The sequence below is a fragment of the Podarcis liolepis genome (genome assembly GCF_965112155.1).
Source record: "Podarcis liolepis genome assembly, chromosome: 11".
In the NCBI taxonomy this organism is placed as follows: domain Eukaryota; kingdom Metazoa; phylum Chordata; class Lepidosauria; order Squamata; family Lacertidae; genus Podarcis; species Podarcis liolepis.
This window is the reverse complement of record NC_139565.1, coordinates 33,709,826-33,730,375: the sequence shown is the minus strand read 5'-3', so window position 1 is coordinate 33,730,375 and position 20,550 is coordinate 33,709,826. Positions and strand designations below refer to the sequence as shown.

General features: G+C 41.3%; 1 protein-coding gene across 5 annotated transcripts in view; it reads left to right on the top strand.

The window, feature by feature from the left end:
- Positions 1-20,550, top strand: part of VCAN (versican) — a 136,618-nt gene that overhangs the window by 57,000 nt on the left and 59,068 nt on the right. For all 5 annotated transcript variants that reach the window (XM_083465112.1, XM_083465111.1, XM_083465109.1 and 2 more), the window contains exons 6-7: positions 2,042-2,335; positions 12,233-14,281. In XM_083465112.1, the coding sequence (XP_083321238.1) occupies positions 2,042-2,335; positions 12,233-14,281 (2,343 nt within the window). The remainder of the gene's footprint in view (positions 1-2,041; positions 2,336-12,232; positions 14,282-20,550) is intronic.

Here is a 20,550-nt window from a genome sequence, read left to right as displayed (position 1 = left end):
TGTTTTCTCAGAAGATGCAATTGATTTCAGTGATCCCCACCCCCCTAAATAATTGCACTTAGGTTTGCAACTTTGGACTTCCCTTACAGTCTTTGGAGTATGCTCTCTCAAACAGTAGTGAAATCATTATTTCATAAAACATGAAGAATCTCCCAAACCAGACATCAATTCCACTGCTAGCCGAAATGAGACCAGAGCATTTTTATTACCTGTTAAATTGGCTTGGAAAGCACATTCATATGTATCCTCCAAAGTAAGAGAACAAAACATATATATTCCACTGCAATTTGGCAGAATTAAATAGTGTTGTTTCAACATTTTTAGCCTCAAACAACCATTGTTTAGTTCTCGTTGAATGCTCATTTTGTTAACATGTCGCAATGGCTGTGTACACCACTTGAGATGCAGATTAGATTAATATTGACACATGGATTTGTAGTTTCCTTGCAAAGCAGATGGCGTATTTTGAAGACCTTACTGCCTCTTTGTGGCAACACATTAACTGGAATTGGCTTAGTAGCTGTTTTTTAAGCTAGAAGTTTTGAGACGTTATTGTGTAATTGCTTGGTTTGGATGCCAACATCTGGACACATTAACCTAATCAAACATTTGGTGTTCATATTAGCATGAATCTGTACAAAATACATGATGGGATGGCCATGCAAATATAGCGTTGGTTTTCTTGGCGTTGGTTTCCTTTTTATGTTTTTTGTTTTAACTTTCAGCTGTGATGTGGTCCTCTTGAGTAAATAGTGTCCTGTTATCAGAGGCATTGTGTTCCTTAATTAGTCAGGTGCCTTGGGACAAAAGCCCAGGATCTCTGGCTTCATGTGCATAAATATGGAGCCAGCACTCTGTGCCTCTATAGTAATCTTTGGCACTTGTTATTCTCTCCTGTTAGTAAGATGCCTATTATCATGATGGACAGAGGAGGGTATATGAAGACAGAAGGCTTCTGTGTATATTGCAAGGAGCCCAGGAGCATGCTCCCCACTTCCTTCTCTCTGAGATGTCTGATCTACCCACTGTCAAGGCTAGAGGCTGAGTTGTTCTGTCGCTTATAAGGAAGCAGTGTACCCCAAGTGAAGTACGTTACATTTCCCCACAGCAGTGAATAGCAGAAATTTAGCTATACTGGATAAATTATTTGGGCCCTGATAGGATGGCAGTGGGGGTTCAACATACTTTCTGCCTCTTGTGATCCGCAGTGATCCCAGTCGCTATGCCCCCTTTTTAGGTTCTGTTCATTGGTCATGCTATGATGGAATGTTATTGCGTGTGTTTATTGTTGTGATAACATTCAGTGCTACGAATGATATGTACAGTACCATCAAGGTGCCTAGTACTTTGCAAAGTTTCTTAGGAAGAGGGAGGGATGTTACTGCTTGCAAGAAACTTATATCTAAATGTTGACAATGAGAGAGTCAAAACGAATGGGGTTTGAGAGGGAAGGACAAGAGTAAATGACTGACTGAAGTTACAGGTACTTAGGTTGGCTATGATTGATGTTATAGTTATAGTTGGGCTGAGTACTAAGTAGTTAAGCCAAATGTTACAGGAAAACGTGTTACTTGAGGAGGGATCTGGTGGAGGGAGAGAGAAAGAAAGGACAGGACCTGAATCTTCAGGGAATGAGATCCAAGGTCGAAGAGACAGCTGGGAAGAATGGACAAAGAGAACATTTTATTTACGTGAATAGGATACTTTTTTTAATGGGGAGAGACACATTGGGAGATCTGGGCAGGAAGATCCTCATAACACATTTTATCACAGCAGATTCATGCTTCCAATTCAATGTCAATGTTCCATTTTTTATTTACCGTATATAGTATTATGCACATGCACACACTGCTCATGGCAGTATACATCAAACCAACTAGTTATAGCTGTGTGACCAGTAAGGAAAAATATACATAATTAATTCATTATTACAATAATCCTGGAAGTAATTCCCCCCCCCCCCATTTAAAATACATTTTAGGAATGTGACACAGCCGCCCATGCAAAGAAGTAAAGGTGTCCTTTGTTTCTCTTCTTGTAGGCGATGTCTTCCATATCACTTCTCCCAACAAGCTAACCTTTGAAGAAGCTAAAGAGCGGTGTGAGGCAAACGGTGCAGTTCTCGCTTCTGTTGGTGATCTGCATGCCGCTTGGAGAAATGGCTTTGACCAATGCGACTATGGCTGGTTGGCTGATGGCAGTGTGCGCTATCCTGTTTCTGTGGCAAGGATCCAGTGTGGCGGAGGTTTGCTTGGAGTGCGAACCTTGTATCGCTATGAGAATCAAACATATTTCCCTCCCCGAGACAGCAGATTTGATGCCTACTGCTTTCTACGTAAGTTTATTTAATGCTTAAGAATGTATAACTATCACGATTTTTTTAAAGGGAAAAAAGGGGACATAATATAACCTGCCAATCTACTGGATTCACTTTCTTGTGGTTTATTGTTTCTTTATTTGTTCAATTTCTATTTGACCCTTCCTCCAGGATTGCAGACACAGTAATGATAAAACATTAAAAACTCAAGAACTAAAAACATTACAGTGGTACCTCTGGTTGTGAACAGGATCCGTTCCAGAGGCCCGTTTGCAACATGAGCAGAACTCACCCCGCATCTGCATGTGCGCAGGTCACGATTCACCACTTCTGCACATGCGCGTGATGTCATTTTGCGCGTCTGCGCATGCGCGAGCGGTGAAACCCGGAAGTAACCCTTTCCAGTACTTCACCGTGGGACACAACTTGAAAATGCTCAACCTGAAGCAAACGTAACATGAGGTATGACTGTGTTTAAAAAACAACAACAGTCAAAAGCATTCTAAGCCAGTGATCTCAAGGTTGCCAGGAACAGTGTGTTTCAGCCATCAAATGCCTGGGTAACACCGGAATGCTTTTAAATTTCTCCTGCAAGTCATGAAGGAGGGAGATAGGCATTATCCCTCACTAGGGAGGGCATTATACAAAGGGAGAACTGCCCCGTCATGGGCACCACCAGCCATGCAACAAAGCTGCTCTTGACAGAGGCTTTACATACCAAGCAAAGGAGCTCAGATGAAATAATTCCTGAAGTAACATTGTCTATAGATATTTCATTGTGGAGATGAAGGAAATGTTGATATAGGCTTGAACCTCGGCTTTGTGATCTGCCACCTCTTGGAAAAACATTTGATCAGCCACCCAAAGGTTGATTGCAGTTTCCAAGGGTTAGATAGTAGATTAACAAGCTTGACTGAAACATTACTTTCTTTGGAGTTTTGAGGAAAAACCTGTGATTCTTCCTGATTGCTGCGAGCACACACACTGTCTGATGGTTTCATTGAACGAGGACTGGCTGTAACTGCTAAGTGCCTTGAATAGGGGTCTGGTTCTTTTCTCTTTTCTCATGCAATCCCTGCTCTGCTCAGTACAGTACTGGGTCGTACCCAACACAGTTGTCCCATTAGTGTTGGCGGTGCGGTGTGGGGGAACCCTTTGTGCTGTGGGCTAGATCTTTATCTCCCCCGCCCCCACAGGCCAGCTTTGAGAGGTGGGCAGGACCACCCACATGCACGTCATGATGACCAATTGACGAGCGGAAGGTTCAATCCTGCTTTGATTGCTTATGTGGCTTTAATTGTTTTCATGACTACCTTAAGAAGTAAACTAAGTCCAAGCTTTTGTTCCATGGACAGAAGTGTCCTGTGAGAATTACACCTGGTGAGAATCAGGTTCATCTAATGCTAGCCAATGTCTAGGGAAAGTGCAACATTTTGTACATGTGAAAGAGTGCTTTAACAAGCTGTGCAGGCATCTTGGATTGCCCCCGTTATTAAATTGTTACACTCCCTGCTCATACCCATATACAACTCCTTGGACAAGTGACCAATCCTCTTTGAAAAGAATACCTTTGGAATTAAAAGCAAAGGACAGCTTATAATTGCAACCATTTATATCACATTAGGTAAAGGTAAAGGGACCCCTGACCATTAGGTCCAGTCATGGCCGACTCTGGGGTTGCGGCACTCATCTCGCTTTATTGGCCAAGGGAGCCTGCGTACAGCTTCCGGGTCATGTGGCCAGCATGACTAAGCTGCTTCTGGCGAACCAGAGCCGCACACGGAAATGCCGTTTACCTTCCCACCGGAGCGGTACCTATTTATCTACTTGCACTTTGATGTGCTTTTGAACCGCTAGGTTGGCAGGAGCAGGGACCGAGCAACAGAAGCTCACCCTGTTGCGGGGATTCGAACCGCCGACCTTCTGATCGGCAAGTCCTAGGCTCTGTGGTTTAACCCACGGCGCCACCCGCGTCCCTTCTATATCACATTAGAGGCTGTTAATTGTGGGGATAGAGGTGAGGACAGAAAACAGTGCATTCACTTCTCAGAAAGACAAAATGCAGCTAAGATATCTAGCTAGCAGAGGCTAAGACATCTAGCTAACAGCAGCGCCTGAAGTCTGTAGAACAGATGTTCGTACAGTAAAAAGGAACGACGTCACCCTTTTACTGTGCCCCTTTCCCCCTCGCTTTGGAGCAGGAGATGTACTCATTTACTTAACCTTTCTGCTTTTATGCCACATGTTATGTATTTACTCTAATGTGGAGGGCTCAATTCCTACCCCTTTACTCAGGGAGTTGCCCCATTCTGGAGCCATTGATGTAAAGATTTGCATTGCAATGTCACTCCCAGCAAAGCCAGGAAATCAGGAGGGGCGGGGAGGGGGGGGGGAGGCCTCTGAGAAGCCAACCAGACGCTGGTGTTTTCACATCCAGCAAAGCACAGGATCTTTGCCAGAAAAGGCATCTGTCTTAATAATTATAAAAAAAACAAACATTGCTGTCAACAAAGCAGACAGCCTTTTCTTTGTGTCTCAGCAAGAAACTGTTTGTGAGTAAAACCTTTCTTTGGAGCAAAATGAATGTTTTAAAATTAACATGTCTTTTAAGTTAAGGAAATTGAAGCCCTGATTTTATTTTAATTTTTTTAAAAAATCTGAACAACCAATTCCAGTAAGGATAAATTACAAGGTATCTGCTACTAATGTAAACACAATCGTAATGTTTAGATGCTCTTAACTCACATTGATATGAGTGGGGATCAAATGCTTAACTATGGGCTAAAGCCCCAGTGGTTTCTCCTACATGTCCAGCTATTTCTGGATGATGCTTCTAATAAGTACCCAAAATATAACTTAACGCTAATGGAATTATATTTAAGCTCTCACTTAATTTGATTTCACATTGCAGTGCCTGGAGTATATATATATATGGCCTTGACCTTGGCAAGTAAAAGCAGGCAATTGAAATAGTGAGTCTGATCCCCATATCCCTGTGTACCAGATGTGCAAGGGCTCTGGGCTTTTCTTTATAATTTTCATTCTGACTTTCGTTTCTCTCACTCCTGGACTACCAGATTGCTTTCTGTACTTGCAGCAAGTCTGTGAAAAAGAAGTTTTAGATGTTGGGAGCTGAAAGCGGCTGTGCCAAGAAAGCCCCAAGTAGATGTGCAAATGCTCTTTACTCTTTTGGATCATGCCATATGTGTTTAGTTTTAGTTTTAGGTTGTTTTTTTTTAAAAAAAGGGAAGTTCACAATGCTGACCATAACCACTTTGATCATGGATTTGTTCCTAGAGAAATCACGGGGCTTTCTAAAATGCTAATCATTTTCATGTTCTCTTTTGGGTATGGAGCCAATTCCACTGGCATTATCGAAATATAATAGAAGACTTCTGAGGATCTGAGCCTAGAGTTCCCTTGCCCTTTATAGACACTACTAACCCTATTGTTCCAAAATGATTTCACTATTGCACACCTAAAATATAGTGGTCCTAGCTCTGGAACTTCTTTCCACTTCACAGTTTCTCACCTGTTGCTCAAATCTGTATTCTGATCATTTAACGAATTTGTTTCCTGTTTGCTTCCTGAATATCAGAAGACCTCACATTCTTTCATTGTCTCTCGAGACAGACAGATGCCAGCAACAATAAGCAGCCCATTTAACTTGCTGACTATCTAGTTTGTGCTATTAGTCACAGTAGCCAGGAAGAATGTCATAGAGGGTTTCCCTAACAGGGTATCATGGCAGTGTCTAGCCCCCTGGTAGTCTAGACCATCTGGTAGTCAGTGACATAAATTAAGCCAGTCGAAAGAGTTTCTGATTGAGAAAAGAAACCACCCTGGTAGCAGCAGATATGTACAAGTGATTTGTTACTTCCACCTTTTGTACTTCCCGTATAACATCAGTCAGAACTTGTACATCTTCTCTGTGCATGGAGGTGTGAACGTCAAATGCATGTATAGCTCATACAGCAGATGAGTGAATTATTGCTTCCAGTATTACATATCAGAACATTAGAAGCTGCCTTATACTGTTTGTATTGTCAAATCATTCATCTTTCTAGCTCAGTACTATTTATACTGGCAGTAGCTCCTTAGAGTTCCATGCAGGTGCTTCTCCCACCTCTACCTGGAGATGCCAGAGACTGAACCAGAACCTTTGCATGCAAAGCAGCTGCTGTGCCACTGAACTTCCAAGAAAACACCAATGATGATGATGATGATGATGATAATAATAATAATAATAATAATAATAATAATAATAATAATAATAATATTTTATTTATATCCTGCCCTCCCCAGCCAAAGCCGGGCTCAGAGAGGCTAACAACAGTCAAAGTAACACAGTTTACATAGAATCACAATCAATTACAGTGGTACCTCGTGTTACACACGCTTCAGGTTACAGACTCCGCTCACCCAGAAATAGTACCTTGGGTTAAGAACTTTGCTTCAGGATGAGAATGGAAATCGTGCTCCGGTGGCGCAGCGGCAGCAGGAGGCCCCATTAGCTAAAGTGGTGCTTCTGGTTAAGAACAGTTTCAGGTTAAGAACTGACCTCCGGAACAAATTAAGTACCTAACCTGAGGTACCACTGTAATTGAAATACATTCTAAAATCAATTCATTCTAAAGTAAATTCAGAATCAAATTAATGGCAACCATTGGGCTAGAGTTCTATGAGATTACCAAAGGAGGGGGTCAGACTGTGCCTTGGCCAAAGGCCTGGTGGAACAGCTCTGTCTAGCAGGCCCTGCAGAAAGATTTCAAGTCCTGCAGACTTATTTATTAAATATATATATATATATATATATATATATATATATATATATATATATATATGCTTATTTATTAAATTTATATAGCACTCAGCTGTAAGGCTTTCTGAACCATTGTGTTCATGCACATTTTACGTTTCTCTGTATTTTATTATATTTTTAATGTGTATGATCTTGTTCTCTAATTAGTCTAGAGAACAAAATCATACACACTAAAATACAATATAAAACTGAATGATGAGCACATCTTCTTTGCCCCCTAAAACTACATGATAGTTGCGTGCTAAGCAAAAAAGTTAGAAGGTAAAGAAAGAGAGAACATTTAAAACAATGCAATAAAACACCACACACAAAATCAAAGCATACAATATGAGATGTTATGGGCAGAGTTGTCTGCTGCCTGAAGGCTAGGAGGAGGGTGTCCAAATTAAGCTTGTTGGACAAGGAGCTCTATAGCTGGGGTGGGGGTACAACCAAGAAGGCTTAATTCAGATTTTGGGGACAGTTGGATAATTTCAGTTTCTAAAGTTTCCTCTGTTGCCCTCGTCAGTAGGGCACAATCTTAGCAATGCTTATGTTGAATCTGGACTGTTATTTAAAAGGCCTTTTGTGTATTAAAAAGTCTTTGCTGGGAGAGGAAGCATTAAAGAAAAATGTGAAGAGGGACTTATAATGAATTCTGATTCTTCTTAACTATAGTAAAGTAAAACACAACTTTAGCCAAAAACAATTTGTTCCTAATGGATCCTGGTTTTGTGGTCAGACATAAGAGTATTTTGGAAGATTTCCCTCCTCTTTCTTAAGACCTAACCCTAATGAAGTCAACCACAGTCTGTCCATTGCTTTGTAAGCTTTGGCTAAAGTGTACAAAACCAAAGCAGTTTGCTTTCTTTTCTTTCTTTTTTCCTTCTTTTACTTAGGGGTTTTAATGCTGCTTTTCAGCCATGACTGCCAACACAATAGAAAATACTGTGGACAGTCTATCTCATAATAAAACAGAAACAAATAATCCCTCCACAAACCTGATGGATTAAAAAGCATCCACGACCAGTTCTGGAGCATGCCTCACATACAAAAGGTCTCAGGTTCAACTTCCAGCATCTCAAGATAAACTCCTTTCTGAAAACCAGGAGGGCTGATGTCATTCAATGCAAGGCAATGCTGAGCTAGATTGAGCAATGGCCTGATTGCAGCTTCCTATGTTTCAGAATCTTCACAGATCTCTTAAAACTCTCAATAAAACTAGTCTGGTATTTTTTCCTAGGGAAGGAATTTAAAGATTCAGTTAAATACCGGAAAAACCTCTATTTTTGTAGTTAATTTAACCTCATATGGTGGTGGAACCCAAAGCAATATCAGTTCTGAACTTCTGAATTTGCAGACAAGGGGCTAGTGCAAGGCCTGCTTGTCCATGAGGCAAGGTGAGGCAGTTGAGTCAGGTGGCAGATCTGACCTTCTCTGCTACCACTCACTGCATCCTCCTCCTCCTCCTCCTCCTCCTCCTCCTCCGTATCCTCCTTCCACCATAGCTGCTTCCTCCACTCCTAGCCACCCTCTTTGCCACCATGGCCGCCACCTCTGTGGCTACTTGCCGCTGCCGCCACTACCTCTGTGCCCAGCCATGGTGGTGGATGGGTGCAGAGGAGGAGGATGGCTGATGTCAGAGGAGGAGACCAGGGACAGAAAAGATTGCTGTGGCAGTGGGGCAGGGGGAGACATTTTCTTTTTTTTGCTGGAAGTGGCAAAATATCCTGGGCTGGTCCTGGGTTACCACATGTAGAAGATCACCCCAAGTATCCTGGTCCTTTAAGTATGTAGGCCTAGTTATGGACATCATTAATGATTGTAGTTGCTCTACTTTTTTTTTTTAAAAAGAAAACACTTTTTAGGCACACACAGCCAAATAAGTAATTGAAATTCTTGGGACGTTTGTGTTACTGAGAAGCATGATTCAGCTGGAACTCTGTCAGGATTGCACCCTCCACCCCTCCAGACCAGCTGTGAGGAGGAGATCAGAAGCGTTCTCTTCTGATTTTGACTGACCAGTGTTACGTCCAAATCCATGCAAACTGCAGTAAGCCTTAGTTATGCTTCACTCAAACAAGCCAACATCAAACCTCAGTGTACGTACCTGGCTTGTATCAACAAACCATGGTTAATGTTAAGCATACACTTTGGGGTCAGTCCATAATGCTGAATTGTGGTTAATTGAAAATGGAAGCAAACACTTTCCAATCTTCTTGTGGCTGTCCCAGAGGACAAAGGAGGAGTGCAGGAGCCCAAGACTTACCTAGACTTGTTCTCATAATGATAAACCACAATTCACCATTAAATGCACGTAGCCATTGTGTTCATACATATAAAATGTAGTGTGGCGAGGGGATGGAAGAGATCCAGCCCGCAGGGCTTCTCTAATAGTTTTCTGGGTAACCCTAGGCCAGGCCCTAAAGCCACCAAGAATGAAAAGCTGAGGGAAATATGAGAAAAGGAGGAATGCTGCTATTTCTCCCTCCCTCAGTTTTCAGTAAAGCACAATGATCAGTCACCAATATGTCTATCTGAATCAGGAGAGCTGGCTGAGGTGCTAGATGGGCTGGATGTGGGCCAGAAAGAAGTTCTATGTGTTCCAAGTTCTTGAGTGCAGGAGGTGGGAAGGCAGCCTGTTTTGGATGGTACGGGTTCATAGCTTGGGGTACCCATAGATCTAACATTGTTATTTGAAACCCAGGTGGCCTTGGTGACTGGGTGCCTGTTTCCAGCTCCTGATGATTAGCCAACTATGGGCCCTTTTCGACAGAAATGACTCGACCATGGCACTCCATGCTCTAGAATCTGCCCTGAGACCTGGTAGTGAAGGGCGTGTAATTTAATAACCACAATAATTGTGACTCTAGATTATACAAGTGGCCCAATGTGCTTGGGGGTTCCAAACCAATATGTGCTCCGCATCTTGAACCTTTTGGTTGGTATATTCTGAGGTATAATTTCACACTGTTCAGTGTCCCATCTTTACATGGGTTTGCAGAGGGAAGAAGGGGATGTCAATTCTCACTCTGGATTGCTGTACTTTTAAAAAGGGCACAGTGTTATGACAGGGAGCAATTACTGTGCAGTAGCTTGCTTTGGGAATTAGGCCATTTTCTCTGACCACTGATTTCCCATGCATATGGCTGCATACAAAGATAACAGGCATCATGGAGACCCTTTTAAAGCAGCAGCTCCTCTTATCTCCCAGTTTTATCTGTTCCTTTTTGGTAAATGTTATTTAGCTTAATCAGAATCACTGCACTGCACAGTATGCAACCTGGAAGCAAGTGTGTTACTACACTATTCTGTGATCTAATATTTAATGATTCTCCAACTTTTTAAAAAAGTTATCCAATGAAGAACAAGTTTGTTTTAATATAAAAACAAAGGAAATATGTGGATTTTTTTTAAGCATGGAAACCTCTTCCAGTTGCTCAGCTTCATTCAGGTTGTGCATAATGTAAAAAAAAACACTATTTTTTTTAAAAAAAGGAACTCAGGATAGACTTTGATGTAAGCAGCTGTCGGTGAGATAATTTGCTTTCTTGCTGTATTAGATGTGGATATTTTATTAGGAAAAACTGCCTCATGTCTTGCATTAGAAGGAGCACAAAGAAGATATCCCATTGAACATATGATTCTAGGAGTTTAGTAATGTGAAACATCTGTACAGCGAGGGAGTCTGTTAAAGCTGGAGCAGAGCCTTTTAGAAAGGAAACACCCTTCTCTGGGCAGGTCATCTTCTTTTAAGCAAAAGGCAGATGAAATGCGGATAATATCTTCTTTGAGACGGTACAGCTTTAACATCCATTCATTCATCCCTTCTCTCTCTCTTTTTTAAAAAAGTTAAATTTAGAAATTTAAAGCTTGTATCTTCTGAACTGTGCTGTTAATTAAGCAACGTTCAATGATGGTGCAATAATCCTGGATTAATATATTGCTGCCACTAGAGAGAAACCTGATTGTAGATGAAGTGTGCTGAGTGAATATTTTCTGGAAATATTAGTTGAAATTTAAACAGTGAAATAAGTGCCGAGGCTTTTATTTGTTGTGTCTAAGTGGAATCTGACATTTTTACTCTCTCTTTTTTAAAGCTTAAAAAGGGTATAATGCATAAAATATAGGTGCCTATACAAATTAGGAATGGTGTCCCACCTTACCTTGAGAACTGCACTGTATAATACAAATGACTAAAGCAGAAAGTGTTTGAATTCAGATGTGATAGTGGAGGCAGCTGGAGTACAATAACTTCAGGTCAGCAAAAATGAGAGCCATTTCACAGATCAGTGGACCATGGGGCAGCCACTTAAATTCCTTTGCATATTTATTTAGCACATGTATACCCTGCCCAGCTTCTAAGGAACCCAGGGAAACATACATAGGTTTATCCAGTTTTGTTCTTATAGCTAGTGCTTTCTTTGTGACAGTACCCATTGGTATGGAGTACCTTCAGATCATTGTTGTTGATGCCTTGACCACCATTTTGTGCTGGTACACGCATTACTTTTATCAACATAAGAGCAGCAGCGCCACCTCATTTCATTTTACCAACAACAACAACAACAACATTGCTTTTAGCAGCTGTTGGGCTGGAAGAGTAAATATCGATCCAAGGCCATCTGGCAAGCTTTGTGGCTAAGCAGGATTGAACCCAGGTCTACAAACTCCAGCAATGTAGCATATGATCAGCCATTCAAACCAATACAGGCTTTTATTTTAACATGGAGGGGCAAATTCCCATTTGAAGTAGCATGAAAAAAGTTTGAATCTGTGTGACAGTGATTCCATATGACCGATTTACAATAAGCAGAAAACTACCACATACAAGACTTTTAGGTCACTGCTATGGACTAGTAGGAGTTCATAATTCATTTAAACTACATTGGGTTGAATTGCTTTACTATAGAAGTACGTGGGACTAAATTAGCTTAATTACAGCTGCTTTCTGGTCAAGATGCTCAGCAAATACATTCTGGGAGCAACTGGCATATAGTAAAGATACAGTAGAGATAAAGGATGCTTGTTCAGAATTAATTTATTAAAAATGCTTCTTACATTTAAGATATTGTATTAAGCATGACATTCATTTTAATTGTCTTTTTTTATAGCTAAGCCGAATGATTCTGCAACTGTTGAACCGAATATACCTTTGGAAAGCGGATCTTCCAATTTATTATCTGAACAAATCGCTTCTAAAACTAATCTTGATCCTCATATCTCTTCGGTCACACAAGGAATGCCTAAGGCAAAACTGGAAGAGAAGGTACCTAAGCAGATTGTTAGTTTATCCACTGTTCTACCTCAGACTGTTACAGACTTTTCTGATTCATCAGAAGTGACAGAAACAGATACTTCACCGAGTGACCTAGTAGGGATCACACCCACACAAGTTGTCTCTGACCTCAGTGAGAAGAGCTCTGAAAGTCAGACTGAACAAATAGAGGTGGGACCAATAATCACTTCTGTAGACGTTCTACTGAGAAATAACTTGAGTGAACCTGTAGAAACAAAAACTTCTGTTACATTAACAAAGGAAGAAACACATCCTGGCATCCAGCCTACAAAAAAATCAATGGAAGCAAAAAGCGACGTAAAACTGACAACCGTTGTCATCCCCAAAGAACTGTTCCCTGATCATCATGAACCTACAAAAGACGATAACAATGGCAATATTTCACCCGATGACAGGCCAGTTGCCTCTAGCACTGTTTCAGAATCAGATGTAGTCAAAGTGTCAAAGACCTTCTCACCTGAGATTGCTACAGCTACACCAGGTGTAATAGTCAGTTCATCTGAAAGCAAAATACCACTAACTACCGGATATACAAAGAGCTATGAAACATCATTTAGCTCTGAGTTAGGCTCTGTGGAGTTTCCAAAGACCACAACCACTGCAACAGAAGTGAATGATACAGTGGCAGGGGTTTTCCCCAAAGCTGAAAGAGAGGACATGCCAAGGCACCATGATACAGTAACACCTACTCCAGAGATGCAACAAGAAAAAACTGCAGGAACAGACGATCAGAAATATGACTGGACTTCTGAAGGGAGTTCTGCTGAGCATCAGCCAGACTTAGGAATTCCCAGACAAATCACTACTATTTCCTCAACAGGCATATCAGGCACAGAATCAATTATATTTACAAAGATGGTAACTCCTGCAACAGCAAAGGAAGAACCTGGCATTTCCCTCATTTCTGAAACTCCAGTAGATAAAATTGCTAAAGATGTGGTCACTGTTACTATTCATACAGGCGCCAGAGGTACGAAAACAGAGGCTACAACAGCTATTCAGGAGGAACCTGGTGCTAGAGATCAAGCTGTGGAAAAACTGGCTACTGTCCCAGACACTACTGCAGTGATTTCAACATTGCTTTTGACACCTGAAAGTGACTTAACTGCTGAAGGATCTGCATATGAAGGAAAATATGCAACTACTGAGGCTTTGGGCCCAGGTGTCAAAATAACAGTTTATGAAACAGCCACAAAACCTGAACTGTCTCCTGGAATGGATGCTGTCACGGAACGCGAACTAAAAACGACGGGTGTTCCCCCCAGAAAGGCAAGCACAGAAAGTGAAAAGGATGTACCCACAATTAGATTTGCAGGTCCCTTTCCTACTAAAGCTACTGCTCCTGTCACTGAAAAATTACCTCATGTGGAGACTCTTACAACTCATAGCCCAGAAGGTTCAGGAACGACAGAAGAGGCTGTAGGAACGGAGCCAGTTTTATTCTCGGCTATTGTGACAAGTAAACCGACGGTGGTAAGTGGCATAGCCACAGCTACCATTGCTCCAGTAGACAAGACCCTGACCACTTCACCATCCAAGCCTTTAATTACCAAAACACAGCCACCCTTAATTTACAGTGAACCCGACGAGGATACGAGTAAAGACATGGTAATAATTGAGGAATCTGTTTCTCCCATTAAAACTACTACTGATGATGATTTTACAGGCAAGACGGCAGAGCCAGAGATTGATACAGAATATTTTACATCATCGAGTGTTACTGCGGTTGTACAGCCTACAGGACCACCCTCTGAGGTTTTAGAGTCTCAGGAAGAGGCTCCTTCTACTTCAGATGCTGACGTAGGAGTGGAAAGCAGGCCTGACATAAAAGTGTTTGTTGTTGCTATCTCTGGCAATGATACAGGTAAGACTTTGCTTCTCAGGGCCATATGCCCAACCTGATGGACCTTTGGCCATAGCAAGTAGTTTTAAAATGTGCTGGAAGATGTGTCTTTTATGTCTGGAGCATGAAACTATCTTACCCTTCTGTATGTTAGAAATAGTTGATATTTTTGAAATGAGGTATTGGTAATAGCTATTGGCAATATAAATGTGCAAATCATCAGTTGTGGATGTAGCAATAATATATGAGAGCTTCCTATCTGATACTAGCAAATCATTGAATTGACTTCCATTATTTGTGGAACAAGGCATTTTAATTTCATAGCTTCCACTCCATGCATTACTACTCCTGAGTGTGGCATTGGAGCGTGTTAACATTCCATTAGTCTGTAGCTATTAACAATGGCATCTGCAGTGCTATCAGCTAAACAAGGCGTGAGTTCTTTTTTCTTTGCTTACGCCAAAGGGTGCTATCAAATTTGGGGAAAGAAAAGGGTATTGTGTGAAATTGCCAGGTTGTAATCAGAACAAACATTTGTTTTCTTCTGTTCTGTTCTGTTTTAGCTGAGGGCACTGCCTATGCAGCTTTAATCTTGTGGGTATCCAGAACAGAGATATCAACTGTCACTAATAAGTTATATGATTTCTTCTGTGTTAAGAAAAGAGGCCAATGTGTCAACTGAAAAGAGATCTGACAGGAGACGTTGTGGGATTTTTTAACATCATCAATGATAACTATGTTTTGAAGTCAGATAGAAACATTATTGGAGAAAATAGCAATGAAAGCTTATTGGATATCATGTCTTATATAATTTTTCATACAGTAAGCCCGCAATTTATGCGGGGGATACATTCCGGGGATCATGCCTAAAGCTAATAATTGGGTTCAATGGCCAAAGTCATGTTTCATTTTTTGAAGGTCAGTGGGATTACCAAAGTCATTTCCCCCAGAACCACACCCCTTTTCTGCCTCCATTTAAATTTCTTACTATTTTTATTTTTTTGCCACGTGCATAAAGCTGAATGCACACAAGTTAAACGCAACTAAGTTGCAGGCTTACTGTATGTAATTCTACCTTACTACTCTTTATATACTCTTTCCAACCAGTAGGGCACTTCTATAAGCTTTACAGAGTACTCTTTTCCAGTTGTTGTTTTATGAACTTCACACTCACTCTTGGCTGTACATAGTGTCATAATGAACATGTGTGGGTAGACCAAGTTCACTGAAAGAATGCTGAAAATTACATCAGAAAGTAATTTATTTGGAGCTCTCAGCCAAACAAAAGTAGACTCTTGACTCTTACCAGTTCCCCCATTTCCGTGAAATCCCTGAATCCCATTCTCAAAGCTAATTATTGATTCCTGGCCTCTACCCAAGTCATAATAAATTATTGCATCTGCAAGCCAGTTGTGCAGAGACTATAATTTCCAGTGTGGGCTGGTCTGTTAGGGCAAATGAGGGACTGCCCCACCAACCTCAGCCTCTCTCTAGCCAGCCCCCACATGCCCACTTCTGCCTCACAACCTATCAGCTTCCTCCTTCTTAGTCTCTGTGTTGAAGGGAGGGTGGGGCTAAAACTAGTTAGTTTTACCTGGTTGGATTACCTGGTGGGTAACTAACACTATAGTAAGAATTCAGTAGTAATCATTCCTGAGTAGCAAAAACATCATGCAATTTTCTCAAACATTTATTATCAGCAAGAATGAGGCTTCAAGAAGATAGGCTATGACCCTGTGCCATAGAGATGAAAGTAACCAAGTTCCATTGGGCCCTCTCCTTCATATCCCTGTCAGCTGCCAGTTTGTTACTTTGCCAAGGAACACAGGTGGATGATTCATATTGTTGGGCTTTAGCATTTATTTTACTGAATCAGCTTGCAATGATTACACCATTGATTACAGCCAGTTGGATCTTTCCTTCGAGCTGGCCTCATTGGCCAAATGGATGCCACTCACGAAGGTACCGCATGATCTGGGTTCAGGCTTGAAGCTGCGGAGTGAGTACAAAGACCTAACACAATTCCTCTCATGTTTGTTCTCTAAGTGGTTCAACCTGCCCCAGTAACAAGTCTAACTCAGATAAATCAAAAGAAATGTTTGACCAGAACTTTGGGATGTTTTCAGTAGGTAGTGTGTTTGAAGTCTCTCTTGATCTTAAGTTCCTGATCATGTCATTCCTTGTAAGATAAAAGTAAAGGTAGCTCTGACCATTAGGTCCAGTCATGGCCGACTCTGGGGTTGTGGCGCTCATCTCGCTTTATTGGCCAAGGGAGCCGGCATACAGCTTCCGGGTCATGCGGCCAGCATGACTAAGCCGCTTCTGGCGAACCAGAGCAGCACACGGAAATGCCGTTTACCTTCCCGCTGGAGCGGTACCTATTTATCTACTTGCACTTTGAGGTGCTTTTGAACTGCTAGGTTGGCAGGAGCAGGGAACGAGCAAAGGAAGCTCACCCCATCGCGGGGATTCGAACCATCAGCCTTTTGATTGGCAAGTCCTAGGCTCTGTGGTTTAACCCACAGCGCCCACTGCGTCCTGTCATTCCTTGTACCAAACAACTAAACATGGTCTATAGATGATGCTCTCACATGAGAAGGGTGCTTAGGAACACTGTGTTGTTGTATAATCTAGTTCTGTGAGTTGGCTAATGGTGGCTTAGGATGTGTGGCTGGCTAACACCTAAAGTAGGTTTGCTGGAAATGAGGCTTTTTGGGGAAACAAAACTACCATTCCCCACCTCACGCCTTGAACCTCACTCAGAACAATGCTGTGTCAAGGCATAGCATCATTCCAGGACATTCTGCTTGCCAGAAAGACAGACACCAGCAAGGGATAAAAGAGTAAACTCCTTGAAAGTATTTGAAAAATTGTCCTGAAAAATTGTATGTCCCCAGATAATTGTAAAAAAGGACCCATTTCCATTTGTTGCTAAATTAGGGTAAGAATATGTCGCAACAACCCTATGTGTGTGTGTGTGCATTTATTTGTATATGTCATGAACCATAGAAACAACCTATAACTCCATATTCTATTTCTGATCCCTTGGGACCTATATGATTGTTTCCCTATGTTGCATGCCTTTTCTATTGATATAGCATAACATGAAATTATTCTGGAAGTTTATTTATTCTTTCCTTACACCATATCAATTATTGTTTGGTACAAAATATCTGTTGTAGTTACAGAATTCCACTTGTGGGGCGAAGGGGTTGACTGAGATCTGGCTGAAAACCAAAATCGTTTTTTGTTTTGGCAGCTTCACAAAAATGTTGATAAGGGATATGCTGATAATATTGCTGAAGGGATTAAAATGGTTCTTTCCCCCCCTCATATGTGTTAGAATATGGTGGTTTTCCTGAGAAAATGTATTGCAGAAGCAAACCATGCACTGACGCAATTTGAGACAGGTGTACAAGTTAATGAGGAATATATAAAGCACACCATTAGTGTGGGTCATGAGGAGTTCTAGGGCAGGTGTGCAAATTAATGAGCAAAAATATGTGTGTATGGGGAGACAACCCTTTGGGAATTTACTTTCTTAAAAAGGGAACCATGGCTATGCATGCTGCTATGTTTTCTCAGGGGCTGTTATTTCTTTCAACAGGATCCCATAACTTAACTTTCATACTATTGTTGAATACATGATGATACAACAGGGTGGACGGAATAGTCTCCAACAGTTTGATGCTACAGTCTTTTCGTATTGTGCAAGTGGAATCCGTCTTGCGTCAATACTTGGGGGTGCGGGGAGATACGCGTCATTTCTGTGCAGCTTAAAAGGAGCAGTAATGGAGAGTTATGATTCAAGAGCAAGGAGTGAATGAACTAGCAGAAGAAAAAAGGAACTTTTCTTGAGCATATAAAACTTTTTATGAGCTGACAAATACTGGGGGATTGAGGTGAGGCTGTTGTTTAACAGCAGCCGAGGGGATACTGAAAACATGACTTCTGTCTGTGTCGAGAATAATTTGCGCACCTGCGTCTTGTGGAGGCATTGGAAAGTGTTTACTTAGCATGCTTGGAAAGGCTTGCTGGGAGCCCAGGTTTCACACCAGCTATGTCTGGTTTTTTGACCCCTTCTGCTGTCGAACAGTCTGAAGCTGAGAGGGAGCCATCACTTTTTGAACGCAACCTTTTATGAAAAGGGACTGCAGCCTTTTTAATGCCATTTAGCATGCCATTTATTTTTTACTTCACTTATTTTCTGCATCCAAGATGTAATAAGTGTATAAAACTTCAGTGAAAGTAAGAGTCTTTCACAGAATGCACAGATTAAAACATAACCTTAAACTTTGGAATAAACAAGTGTCCTTGTTAGGGCTAATACTGTTCTTTGAGATTGGACATTGTATTTACTTTTATTTTATTTATTTTTTAAAAAACCTTAACATCAAAGGTCACATGGTGAGAACCTAAGAGTTATATGAAAAATGTCTCAGATTTCAGTGGCACCAGATGTATGAGAAGCTACTTAAACTAAAAATAAAAATCACTGGTGGACATAAAATTGTATGTTTGGCAGCAGACTAGGTATTGCTTCTGAGGGAGGCTTTCAAAACAAGATGAATACAGGAAGAGACCTCATTTCCACAATATAGCAAGATTTGGGGCATCAAATGTGGAGCATTTGGAACAGTGAGTGCTAGTTTGGTGCATATGGACTTGAATGATGCTGTTGTTTATTGCTGATATTTGCACCGTGAAAAGGCTTATAGATGTTTTATTTTGAAAAGTAAAAAATAAATAAATGCTTGTGTGGGAATGTGGAAAGAGATGGAACCTCTTTTCATGCTCTGCATCAGAAGGCACATGGAGGATTGTTTGTTTGAAAGGACTCACGTCAAATTTCTCTGCCGAAGCAAAACTAGCCTAATAGAGAAGCAGTTGGGATTTAATCCTTGCTCCAAGTGTATTAGCTTTGCTACACGCACACTTGATTTTGTCTGCCTGCTTTCCCTTTAAATGTGCAAGCTTTTCTGTGTCTAAAAGCTGTATTTCTCATAGTGTAATTAGGCTGTCATCTTGTCAGTGAGTGTTAATTTCTTAGTTAATCACTAAGACAGCTGTAGTAATTCTCATATTCTGAATGATCAAGTTCTTTTCTCTCTCTCTCTTTAATGAGGAGAATTGCATTATTATCTCACAGTGCAGTGACTGACTGCTGCTTTACCACAGGAAATGACTCCTGGGAGTTCTTTACCATTGTCAGACTTGGATTTCACCTCAGCTTGAGTTGACTATCACCCCCAATTCATGGTGCTGCTTGTCTTCTACAAAAGTGTGTGTGTGCATGTGTGTGGCCTTTTGGAAGACCTTTTGGAGAAGTCTGGGGGTGGGGATTGCTTGAAATTCTACAGTTCTTGAGAGGGCAGAAGGCGTACCATTACAGTGGTACCTCAGGTTAAGTACTTAATTCGTTCTGGAGGTCTGTTCTTAACCTGAAAGTGTTCTTAACCTGAAGCACCACTTTAGCTAATAGGGCCTCCCACTGCCGCTGGAGCATGATTTCTATTCTCATCCTGAAGCAAAGTTCTTAACCCGATGTAATATCTCTGGGTTAGCAGAGTCTATAACCTGAAGCGTATGCAACCTGAAGCGTATGTAACCCGAGGTACCACTGTATAGGTAAGATAGCAGAGGACTTGAATTCGGCCTTTTACAGGGGGTGGGAGAGACAACATTTGCTGCTACTTTGTTGCTTTAATAAGCAGCCCAGTGGCATTCCAAATTAGTAACAGTGGACCAATGCAAACAGTGCTATGTCATGACTTATACATTTTCTGAACAGCTTTCTTTGTTAAACTAAATTAAAAGGTCAAGTGCCCCTACTGGTGATCTTCTTGGTGCATGAGTTCACATATTGTAGAGGGATCTGTCTGAATGCAGTTGAGTGTCTGCATGGCACTTATGAATGGACAGCTGTGTTCGTTTAGATCTCTATCCACACACTATTGGCTACCCTGCTTTTCAAGGCTTCCCAGTGGAGAGACCTCTATGAACATATAGTTCCTGTTGTTTTGAATCATACAAATGATTGAGATGGGGGTCTGCTGCTGAGATCTTGCTCCTCCACTAGCTTTCACTCACCATAGCTGCGATATCTGAAAAAAAGGTGTTAACTACCGAGGTGAATATGGCAATAGGCCACTGCTATTTTAAAAAGCAGATAAGAATCAGAATCTAAGTAAAGTGGAGTGAGTGAGAACATAAGTTTGTTCTGAAGTGGACATTAGAATTTGGCTCTCTCACATTCCTAAGTATTATTTGTTTCACTTACTTTTTCACTG